The sequence below is a fragment of the Homarus americanus genome, unplaced genomic scaffold (assembly GCF_018991925.1).
Source record: "Homarus americanus isolate GMGI-L3 unplaced genomic scaffold, GMGI_Hamer_2.0 scaffold26351, whole genome shotgun sequence".
NCBI classification, from domain to species: Eukaryota; Metazoa; Arthropoda; class Malacostraca; order Decapoda; family Nephropidae; genus Homarus; species Homarus americanus.
The window spans coordinates 2,588,863-2,601,656 of record NW_024724368.1 but is presented as its reverse complement, the minus strand read 5'-3'; the positions used below and the strand labels follow the sequence as shown (position 1 = coordinate 2,601,656).

General features: G+C 36.1%; 1 protein-coding gene across 6 annotated transcripts in view; it reads left to right on the top strand.

Annotated features, from left to right (window-relative positions):
• LOC121864144 (NADH dehydrogenase (ubiquinone) complex I, assembly factor 6-like) overlaps positions 1-12,468 on the top strand; it is a 29,930-nt gene extending 17,462 nt beyond the window's left edge. For 3 of the 6 annotated variants that reach the window (XM_042363097.1, XM_042363095.1, XM_042363094.1), the window contains one exon: positions 3,619-4,723. In XM_042363097.1, coding sequence (XP_042219031.1) covers positions 3,619-4,517 — 899 coding nt within the window. In that variant the 3' untranslated portion in view covers positions 4,518-4,723. Of the gene's footprint in view, positions 1-2,942; positions 3,436-3,618; positions 4,724-9,719; positions 9,848-10,087; positions 10,196-12,103 lie in introns of those variants that run through there. The other 3 variants (XM_042363098.1, XM_042363099.1, XM_042363096.1) reach the window with 2 other exon arrangements.
• The last annotated feature ends 326 nt before the right edge of the window (positions 12,469-12,794 follow it).

The following is a 12,794-nucleotide window of genomic DNA, read 5'->3' as shown; positions in this document are numbered from 1 at the left end:
CTGTATGTATATATATATATATATATATATATATATATATATATATATATATATATATATATATATATATATATATATATATATATATATATATATATATATATATATATATATATATATATATATACAGACAGTTGGTCCTCATATTAGCGGTCCCGCATTCGCGTTTCACGTTAGCGGTGCCTTGCCAGAACCTAACATTCTTACATTCATGTCGCCAGCACGCCATTCACGCGGAGAGTGTCCGCCTGGCGCTATTTTTAGATTTTCCCCAGCGCCCGCCCGCCCGCCTGCCTCCTCTCCTCCTCCTCCCTCCGGCAAGCGGCCGTAAGATTGCGCAGTGTGTGTCTTTGTTGCGTAATCACTGGCGTCATATGATATCAGACCTGTGATTGCATGCATCCCTACCCTCTCTGCTGCTAGCTGTAGTGGCTTAAGTATTATGGCGTGTCCACCGGGGAGGGAGGGAGGAGGAAAGCGCAACCCACAGCCAGCCCAGTGATAGTGACAGTGAAGTTGACTTTGAGGGATTTGTCAGGAAGCCCTGACAACTGTAAGTGACAGTGATGATGATTCACCTAGTAATGGTGATTCACCTGAGGGCAGTAATCTGCCCTCTGCCTCGGAACCAGCCTCCATCCCCGTATGCCGCCCATCTCTTCTACTACCGTAAGTGTTACACAATTTTTAGTTTTCTAACCTAACCTTTATTTTTCCAATGTTAACCTTTATCTTTCCTAACCTAACCTCTTCTATATTACTTGTTTTTTTCATACCATCATAAAGTTAAGATAAAATTTTACTACAACATAGTTGTGTTAGTAGTCAAAAAGTGGGTTTGGGGATCGGCCTGGACTCCATTCAATTAATCCCATATGTTATGTTGTTCACTACAGCGTTCCTCACTTTCCATGGACCCTCCAGGTTACATTACCATGTAATATGAGGACCAACTGTATATATATGTATATATATATATATATATATATATATATATATATATATATATATATATATATATATATATATATATATATATATATATACACCTAGACCGACTTACGACGGGGTTAGGGACCCAAATCCAGGTCATAGTCCGACATAGATAAAAAAAAAAAAAAAATTTTTTTTTTTTTTTTAATAAAAATCTACAATGAAAACAGTACAGCAAAAGTAATGAATAATGATGAATGGATACAGTACAGTGAAATTAATAAATAATAAGGAATGGATACAGTGTGACTGAGCACTTAACCTTTAATGTAGTCAGCTGAATGCACATGGGGCTATAATTTTCTAATTATACATGGAGACTACATTAACTGGAAACGTTTCGGTATAGAAAATGGTGTCATTTAAATTTTTTTTTTTTTTTTTTTTATCTATATCTGAGGCAGTCGTAAGTCCCGACGGTCGTAAGTCAATCAAAGTACCCCACCTTGCCTCCCCCCCTCTTCCAACCGCGCGGTCAGTCCCAACCCTCCCCCCCACCCCCCACCAATCCTCCCTTCCAGAGTTTTTAACATTTAGTATTAAATAATACCTCAGATTAAAGTTAGGATAATATAATTGACATTGCTGGATTCCTTGTAAGACCAGGAATATTTTGAATATAAATGTCATATATTTTGCACAAAAGATAACATAGTTACCTAGAGAAAAATTTTTATCTAAAATTTGTATGTTTAATGCAAAATATATGATGTTTATATTCAAAATGATCACCAAATTATAAGAATTCCAGCAATGTAAATTATATTCTGACCGGGTAATTTGTATGAATTTTATGAGCTAAAACAAATATCTTCAGTTAATAAAAAAAAAAATAATTCTTCACGGGGTAACAGATGGTCGGTCGGTCCCTCCCTCCCCCCACCCCCCACCAACCGTCCCAAGGAGATGTGTGGGATAACCACTAAATTTTAATAAATAATACCTCAAACTAAAGTTAGGATAATATAATTGACATTGCTGGATTCCTTGTAAGACCAGGAATATTTTGAATATAAATGTCATATATTTTGCACAAAAGATAACATAGTTACTCTGAGAAAATTTTTATCTAAAATTTGTATGTCTAATGCAAAATATATGATGTTTATATTCAAAATGATCACCAAATTATAAGAATTCCAGCAATGTAAATTATATTCTGGCTGGGTAATTTGTATGAATTTTATGAGCTAAAACAGGCAGTCAGGCAGGGTGGCGGGTGGGGCAAATCTAAAAATAGCGTCTCGAGCCGGACACTCACCGCGTATATGTGGAAAAAATCCGTGTTAAGTGAAAGTTCAGCTCTGGCGAGGCACCGCGTATATGATAAAACGCGTTAAGTGAAACCGCGTTAGGCGGGGTAATACTGTAGTAGTAGTAGTAGTAGTAATAATAATAAGTAATAATAATAGTAATAATAGTAATAATAGTAATAATAGTAATAGTAATAATAGTAATAGTAGTAGTAGTAGTAAAAAATAAACATAATAAAAATAATAATAATAATAATAATAAAAAAAATAATAATAATAATAATGATTCACCTTTTTTTCAATTGCAATTGAACAATGTTACTTTTGGTTTCAACATCTTCGAATGGAATCAACATTCTTACACTTGATTAATAACAATCTTTACTTTCCGTTCAACAATCATCCAAAACTTTTCAACAGTCGTTCAATACGTGACAATGTTTACTTGCTTCAACAATCGTCTCATTCTTCATTGACAATTCACTAATACTTTCAACATTTTACAAAACTAAGTAACAATCTTTAAAACATCATAACTATGCAAAAAGTTTGTTTTGGTGTTTTTCGTAGATCGAAAGACTAGTTGATCTAATTCGAACTTTTGAAGCAAGTAACGAATCACCGAGTCGAGATGGTGTGCTACACACTCAGTATTTTCATTACGAGTGTGCAGCTTCTCCCGTATACAGTTCGTCGCCGAGCCCCTCCAGCATGCCATGGAGGCACCGAATAACAAGTGCTACAGATCGCGAGCGCATTATCGAGGCCTACAGAGCCGAACAAGATTTCCTCGTAGTTGCAGCAGCCCTTGGAGTTCAGCGCACCACGGCATACTCCATTGTGCGAGTATACCAACACGAAAACAGGGTTGAAGCGGCTCACGCAGGAGGCAGACACAAGATCATCGACAATGAAACTCTGGATCTAACAGTGATGCTGCTTGAAGCAAACCCTATGATGACTTTGACGGAGATAAAGGAGGTGGTCATGGATAAATTTCCTATAAAACCACATTTCAGTGAGGTAACGCTTTCGCGTTATTTGGATGGGGAGCTGATATCACTGAAAATGTCCCGTGACTCCCCAGCAGAAAGAAATTCTCCCACAGTAAAGGAGGCGAGGCACGCGTACGCTACGTGGATGCTGGCGACGGGTCTACAGCAGCAACTAGTATACATTGATGAGACAGGTATGTAATTATGTAACCACTTATCAACTATCTGTAGTATGTACTACATAATTACTTAAGTAAACTGTATGTAACGAGTGAGTACTTAATATTGATCTCAGTTTGATGCATCGTACAACTTTCCTTGTGTTAATGTTTAATTACATTACAGTATGACTACATACACTGATGTTTCATTTCCAGTGTTCAATCTGTGGACCAAGAGGACGTACGGCAGGGCAAGACGCGGGGAGCGTGTGCATCGTGCCGTTGGTGGACAGCGTGGCAGAAACACGACAGTGATTGCTGCGATAGCTGAACACTGTGGAATACTCTATCACGAAATTCACTATGGTTCAGTGACGAAGGAAGTATTCAGTGATTTCATCCCATCACTTGCAGCAATAATCGGAGACGCAAGATCCATACATGTTCTAGACAACGCTCCAATTCACAACGGTATCGCAGCAGTCTATCCCGAGCTGAATTTTAAATTTCTCCCTCCATACTCTCCTTGCTTGAACCCCATAGAAAACTGTTTCTCTGTGTTTAAATCATACCTGAAGCAGTACCTCCACCGTGAAGCTCCACGGTGCAACGCGGCCCACGCCAGGCAAGAAGGAGTGACTCTCAATGCACTGAGGGAGAAAATTTTGCAAGTTGGCGTGGAATCTGCACTGCCTACTGTCACGGAACATGTTGTGTCGCAGAACTATAACCATGTCAACACCTACTTGGTTCAATGTATTGAGTGCCGAGATAATCTTCAATTGATATACAGTAGGTCTACAGTAATAGAGTATAACCTTCTGCCTTACCGTTTGTTCCTCTTGAAACAATTCACAACAAAAACCTTCTATACACTCGTGGGTTCTTTTTTACCTGACAGGTTAATATTCGTGAGGCAGAGGAGGAAGGCAAGTCAACGGGATGCTGATATGACACTCCTCTCCCCAATCCCACTACCCCTCTCACCCTCACCTACCTCCATCCCTCACCTACCTCCATCCCTACCTTACAGCCAGGCAGAAACAACCCACCAAGGTGTACGAGGCCTTTACTGTGAATTGCTTCGTGGAAGTATCATGACACCAAGCTATTAGTATAAGGCCCTTTTTTCTTTGTTTCATTTTAAGCAATCGTATGTTTTATGTGGCTACTACATACTAAAGACTAAAGACATTACATAATTACATATGTTTATACCAGAATTCGTTGTGTTGTTGATGTTTGTGTAAGTATACTCAAAAATTAAATATTCATGGCTGTTACTGATTTTAAAGATTGTTGAATAAATTCTTTTCAATGATGATTGTTTCAGTCGCATTGTTGAAAAGTTTGGTTGACTGTTGAAAGCAATCGGAGATATGTGGCTGTTGAAAGGTTTTGTAAATTGTCAAATCAAAATAACTGATTGTTGAATGGATTCGGAAAATAGTTGAAAGCAAATAGAAATTTGTCATTCCAAAATCTTGATTGTTAAAGGCAAGAGGTCAACTGTTCAATTGCAAATGAAAGAAGGTGTAATAATAATAATAATAATAAAAATAATAATAATAATAATAATAATAATAATAATAATAAAAATAATAATAATAATAATAAAAATAATAATAATAATAATAATAATAATAATAAAAATAATAATAATAAAAATAAAAATAATAATAATAATAATAAAAATAAATAATAGTCATAATAATTCATAATAAATAAAATTTATGATAAAACAAACAAAAATTAAATAATAAAATGATGATAATAATACAGTAACTGTAATAATAATAATATTAATAATAAAGAACTATAAATAAAAAAATTAAAAAAAAGATCAAAAGTGAGAAACAATATACTGTATATGTTGTGTTGTCAATGGTAAGAGAAACAATTGAGACCCTGCAATTGCATGTAAATGAAGCAGAAAGTCAGATCAGCAACCTGGGACTTGGTCACAATTTTCGTGATGCCATATGGCAGCAGAGTCTACCATTAGACAACACATTATGCTTCCAATATCTTCCCAGGCGGTAGTACCTCCCTGTTTGGTAGCTGATGAGGAACTCCAGTAAATCATCAACTGGGACCTTTGTAAAGAGTGATGTTACATAAAAACTGACCAGTTTAAAATCATAATTAATGTGTAAGTTATTGAGTTTATCAACCAGATCCATATTATTCTTAATATTAGAGTTAGAAATGTTGCCAACTAGGGGATTTAGTAAAGTAACTAGCCATTTAGATAATTTATAAGAGATTGACCCAACTGCTCAAAAATTTGGTATGGCAATGGGTAATCCACTCTCACCTGTATTAAGCAACCTATATATGGAATTCTTTGAAAAGAAACTACAGTATTACCCCGTGTAGCTTTACATGGTTTCACTTTCCGCGATTTCTCATTTACGTGGTACCTTGCCAGAACCGGACTTTCACTTTCCGCGGTGCATCTACTCATATACGCGGTGAAGTATAATTTTTTTTTTTATTTAGCTCATAAAATTCATACAAATTACCCGGCCAGAATATAATTTACATTGCTGGAATTCTTACAATATGATGATCATTTTGAATAAAAACATCATGGATTTTCCATTGGACATACAAATTTTAGATCGACTGTAATAATTTGGTTTACACAGAGCAAATATTTTATCCTTTGTGCAGAATATATGAAGTTTACATTCAAAATATTCCCCGACCTGCAAGGAATCCAGAAATGTCAATTATATTATCCTAACTTTAGTCTGAGGTATTATTTATTACTAAAAGTTAAAATCTAGTATTTTCTCCCAACATTTCTCTGGTAGGGAGGGAAGGTGGGGGGTGGGGGGTGGGGGGGAGAGTTGGGACCGACCGACCCAGCTGGCGTGAGTGTGAGGAGGGGAGGAGGCAAGGTGGGGTACTTTGATTGACAGATAGTGTCGTGAAGAATATTTTTTTTTTTATTAACAAGATATTTGTTTTAGCTCATAAAATTCATACAAATTACTCGACGAGAATATAATTTACATTGCTGGAATTTTTACAATATGATGATCATTTTGAATATAAGCATCATGAATTTTGCATTAGACATACAAATTTTAGATCTAATGTAATAATTTGGTTTACACAAAGCAAATATTTTATCTTTTGTGCAAAATATATGAAGTTTACATTCAAAATATTTCCTGACCTGCAAGGAATGCAGAATTGTCAATTATATTATCCTAACTTTAGTCTGAGGTATTATTTATTACTAAACGTTAAAATCTAGTGTTTTCACCCAATCATTTCTCAGAGAGGTAGGAGCTAGTGAGCTGGGAAGAGGGGGGGGGGGGATTTGAGTCCATTATTTGAATGGACATTGACCTGGCGACTGTATTTCTCTTAAATATGAATTGTGTGAGCATACCATCATAAAATTTAGATGTTATTTTTACTACAACATAAGTATTGTCGGAAAAAGTGGAGTTTGGGGATCGGGCCAGTCTCTATTGGAATTAATCCCATATGTTCTGTTGTTCACTTTACGCGGTTTTCACTTTCCCACTTTCCGCGGTTTTCACTTTCCCTCTTTCCACGGTACCCTGTGGGTTCAATTGACTGCGTAAATCGGGGTACTACTGTGTGTGTGTATATATATATATATATATATATATATATATATATATATATATATATATATATATATATATATATATATATATATATATATATATATATATATATATATATAGTAATGAGGACCTAAAAGCTTTCCTGCCACAACTTAATAACTTAGCCCCCTCGATCAAATTCACTGTAGAATTAGAGCATGACTGTAAATTGCCTTTCCTAGACTGTCTGATCCACAGAATAGGTAACACCTTTAAGTTCAGTATTTATAGAAAACCTACTAATGTGTGTTCATACATTCATTATTATTCTGTCCACCATAACAGAGTCAAACAGTCAGTATTTTCAACAATGTTTTTACGTGCTTTGAGAATTTGCAGCCCGGAATTCATTGATGAGGAATATAAATATATCTATAATATTGGCCCAAACCTTAAATACCCTAGATCTTTCATAGACAAATGCCTGAACATTACTAAGAAATCTTTTTATAGAACTCCCAAGCCCACCCATGACCATAAGAATCTCTTAGTATTACCATTTCACAAAAAATTCTCTCAAATTCCTTTACAACTAAAAACCTGGAACGTCAATGTGGCATTTAAAAACTCATGCACTGTTAAACAAATGTTAATCAAGAACTCCCCCAACAATACAAATGGCTGCATTTATAAAGTCCCTTGCAAGGAATGTAATATGTTTTACTTGGGCCAGACAGGTAAAGATCTTGTAACTAGACTTAAACAACATAAATATAGTGTTAGGACAGGCCAGGAATCCAATGCTCTGTTTGTTCATTTGAGGGATCATTGCATTGACTGGGATAACTCACCCCTGAAGATGTGAATTACACGAAAGCGCTTGGGAACTTCGTGTTTTCTTTTTCCTTGTGGTTATCAGCATATATATATAAATATAAATATATTTATATATATATATATATATATATATATATATATATATATATATATATATATATATATATATATATATATATATATATATATATATATATATATATATATATATATATACACACACATACACACACAAAAAGAACACATACAGTAGGCTCTCACCAATAACGTTTAATATGTGCCTGAAAAACACCGTTATTGGCGAAAACGTTATTTGTGTGACATTAAAATACATGTAACAAGGGTTTATTGGTGCCGCCGCCACAAGAATTTCACCCATTTTTTCCCCTTGAAGCCCTCCTAACACTTTTTGTTAGCTGAAATAAAAAGAATTGTTATTCAATCATCAAAATAAAGAATTTGAGTAATATAACACTTAGTTTTTGAGGTGCTTGGTGTGATGATTGTTCCGTATCTGAGGGCAGCTAACACTTGCACTGTCTTTCAGTCTACAAGCTAACCATTTCACAAGATAATGCTCTGTTATCACTAACAACCTGTTTCTATCGCCTTTATCATTCATAGCTCGCCTCGCATTTCCATCACTACCGAAATATTTTTAGCCAGCGCAATACTCTTCTTGGTCTCCTCTAAGTTCCTCTTAATATTTTGCACTGTAGACTCAGGACAGTTCAATTTCCTCACTTTAAAAGTTCCCAGTCATTCAGGTGGCAAATCACTCCCTCCACCACCTCCCCTAGCCCCCACAGGCAAAAATGCGGAAGCCATTATTGATCACCGACCCTAACAACCACTGGTTATAGTGGCGAAAATCTCACACGTGGGCGCAGTGCTGTATTCCACTGAGCGTGTGTGACAGTGAGGCGGAGTGGACAACTACGTCATCAACATGGTGGCAAACAAATGCTATCATTGATGCGCTCGGACGCTTCCCGCGTTTTTTCCGTTATTCAAGAGATTCCAGAAGTTATTATCGAAAATGGGTATCTATTGTATCTTACCGTTATTGTCGAAAACGTTATTGTGGAAGTCGTTATTGGCGAGAGTCTACTGTACAAATAAATAATAATGGGAAAATCCTCTCACAAGTAATCAGAAACAAATTTATTAAAAATGTGAGTTTACCCTCAAGTTTACTCGGTGCTTTGTTAATACTGTAACAAAGCACGGAGTAGATTTGGGGGTAGCCTGTCACATTGTTATTTATTTGTATGTGCTTTGTGTCTACACACACACACCACATATATACAATACAGGTAAAAGAAATCATTGTCCTAAGGGCAAACACATAAAGGGAATACTGTATACATTTCTTTGTACGTACACAAGTAAAGATGTACCCCCCTCCCCTGATCAGCAAATGTTATTTGCGGATTTTGCGATTTGCTGCCATTTTGAGAACCTAACCCCTGCGAATTTGAAGGGCATGCTGTACACTGTATACCTGTACAGTACCTGTATATAAACACACTGTATTGTATATATTTTCCTCAGAATATAACTAGAACATTTAAATAAGAACACCACCACACTCAGCTGTGAATTCAAATAAATTATATAAATGGCAGGAGTCATTGGTGTGCCACCAAAACATTATCAGCCAACCGGCGAAACTACAAGACACTGCCGCGCGATGGGAGGTTTGTCGGGTAGTAGAATTTTTGTTCATTACCATCTGACCGCACCTTTCTTTAGAAGGTTTGCTGGGTAAAGGAATTTCCAAAAACAGTCCTTTTTTTGGAGTAGCCATATGTTTGAATGAAGGATATGGGAGCTTCAATCTGTATAGGTACTAGCATTTCAGCATCGTGTAATTAAGATTCATTTTAGGCATTGAAAATGTTCATGCTGATCATGCTGCCAGCCATTTGGGGAAAGCTGAAGGTATCATGAGACTAGTGCGAGGAGTTCCACATCATGGGGCCAAAAGGAAAGTGCTTCTCCCACGTGATCTTATGGCAAGTACATTACAGTACCGTATTCTTGTGATGAAAAAAGACAAGAATAGCAGAAACTGTGCTTTAGTGATGATTACTTAAAATACTTTACAAATTGTCCTCCATGCTATTGTATCTTTATGGAATTATCCAAACTTAATTGTTTGTGACCTCTTTCAAAGTCTAATATAAGTTGAACATAAAATTCTTCATCAGATTTTTCCATTTCCAGTTTTTGTGTAATTTTCCAATAAATTTCAGATGAAACATGGAATTTCTCAAGAGGATGTCATTCGTGGAAGTCAGGAACAAAAAGTGAAAGATGTCATATTTGATACAGCTAGCATTGCACATCAACATCTTGAACATGTAAGTTTTTTGTGTGTGTTTTTTCTATATTATTTTCGGAGACTTTTCCCACACTGCTGCAGGATGGCTCGAGTCATGAGCAAACACAGACGCTCTTTTCACTCTCATCCATTCACACTTAACTTCCTTGACATCCCCAGGAATTGCATATGTAGGGTTGACTTGCACCTATAAGACCATATTTAGATTCCACTACATTGAAGCTGTGTAGACTTCTTTATTGGCAAACCAGCAAAAAATGAAATTTTCGCAAGGTCCGGACCTGTCGTTTCGGCACTTTTGGCGAAACCGGCCAAAAAAGCATTTTTCGTAAGGTCCGGACATGAATTTTTGTTATTTTTGGCGACCCCGCAAAAAATGAAATTTTCGTAAGGTCCGGACCTGTCGTTCCGGCACTTTTGGCGAAACCTCCAAAAAAGCATTTTTCGTAAGGTCCGGACATGAATTTTTGTCATTTTTGGCAAACCTGCAGAAAATGAAATTTTCGTAAGGTCCGGGACCTGTCATTCCGGCACTTTTGGCGAACCGGCCAAAAAAGCATTTTTCGTAATGTCCGGACTTGAATTTTTGTCATTTATGGCGAACCCACAAAAAATGAAATTTTCATAAGGTCCGGACCTGTCGTTCCGGCACTTTTGGCGAACCGGCCAAAAAAGCATTTTTCGTAAGGTCCGGACTTGAATTTTTGTCATATATGGCGAACCCACAAAAAATGAAATTTTCATAAGGTCCAGGACAAGTACAGACTAAGGAGAAATACTTGAGAAGGCTAATATATACAGTAGAGGAGAGTGAGATCAAGTCCCTAGGTGACCGTAGGCGTCCACAATGGTCTGGTCATTAGGCAGTGACCCTAATCTTCATAAGCACAGCAGCTGTCTGTAGTCAGGTCATAGGTGTAAGATGACCCAACCTTCTCACCTGGTTACAAATTTTCTTAATTACATACTTATCCAGTTTGTACATACCATTATTCAAATGTATTTTGTGAATGTAAAGTACTTTGGTTCTGTTTTTGTGGACATGTGAGTGTTGACTACTGTCATTGGTGCATTTTTTATTTCAGTGAGAGGACATCACTAACATTCAGCTTGTACCCTGTTTTTGTGAAGTTCTTTCTCTTTGTTTTTGTGAATAAAAAGCTTTTACTCTGTTTATGTGTAACTTTGAAAATGTCATGCAAGCTGTTGCTGAAGGTTCCTGTGTCTGGCAAGGTCAAGGCGCCCAGGAAAACCATGTCTCTGGAAATAAGGTGGCCGGGCTTGTTCTTAATGATGTGGTGTAGGGATAGTTTTTCCCGTGATACTCGTACATGTGTGTGGTGTGTTGGACTGACTGGGACGTAACCCATTGAACCTCATGTTATAATGAACTCAATTTACAATATTTTGATTCATTATGGGGTTTTCAGGAACGTAACCCCATCGTAAATCTAAGTTTATCTGTACGTTTCTTAGCATTTTGAAGGTTCTCATTAATTTTTGCTAAGGTGGAAGTAATTAGTATGTGCACATTAAAATTATTTTAATGGTTGCAAAAAAACACATTAAATAATTATACAGTAATGGTTATGAAAATTATATTGGGATAAATCAAAACTGTGATAGGTGAGTTTGTAATAAATAAGGATGACCTGTATCCAAATAATAAAAATGCAAATCCAACGCTTGTACTGGATAAGTAGGAGTGTATTGTACATTATAAACCTAGTTTATTATTCATTTTATCAACTAGTATGATTTTGTCATAATTTTTCTTGACCATCTTTGGAAATGCCTTAGATGCTGATAATTTCCATGCATAATGTGTACGATTTTACTGTATGAGGATTGAGGTTAATTTCTCATTAACCCCAACAGCTCCCTTTTAATGCAACATTTTTCAAGATGGTACTTTACTCTTTTCTAGGCTCGAAGTTTTATAAACGACGTCCCAAAGAAGGCAAGGATTTGTCTTCTTCCCAGTGTAGCAGTAGCAACATATCTTAAGGCTCTGCAACGTGTACAGTTTGATGTGTTCGATTCCACTCTTCAGAGGCGAAATAACAAACTTCCATATCTAATGTTATGGGCGAAGTTTTGTAATAATTACTGAAGATCCATAGATGCATTTAAAATTCATGCAAAGTATGTTAGTAAAATGTTCTCTTATATAAAATACCTGTAGTTTATAAGTTAATAAAGTCTACTGAAGAGTAGATATTCAATAAAATGTGGACTGTAAATACTATATTAAATGAATGTAAATAATGGTTATAAAGTTTTGAAATTCAAGTTCTGAAGAATTATTAGTCTCCAATTAACAATGATTGTGACAAACTAGAAAATAAGAACACCTAGACTGTAATACAGTACAGGTAATGACCGTTATACAATGGATCAATATGTACTCGATCAGTTTTACATGTAAAAAATTTACCATTATGCTGTAGCTAAAGATCAGTTTTACGATGGTCATTACCCGCATGCTTTACCTGCATTGTCACTGCTATAAAAAGTTGGTGGGCAATATTCTGAGATATGATGCTGCAATCTTGGAATGGCATAACACGTGCGACCCATGCGGGAGGTTCTGCCCGTCCCGGTGATTACCAGGTTAA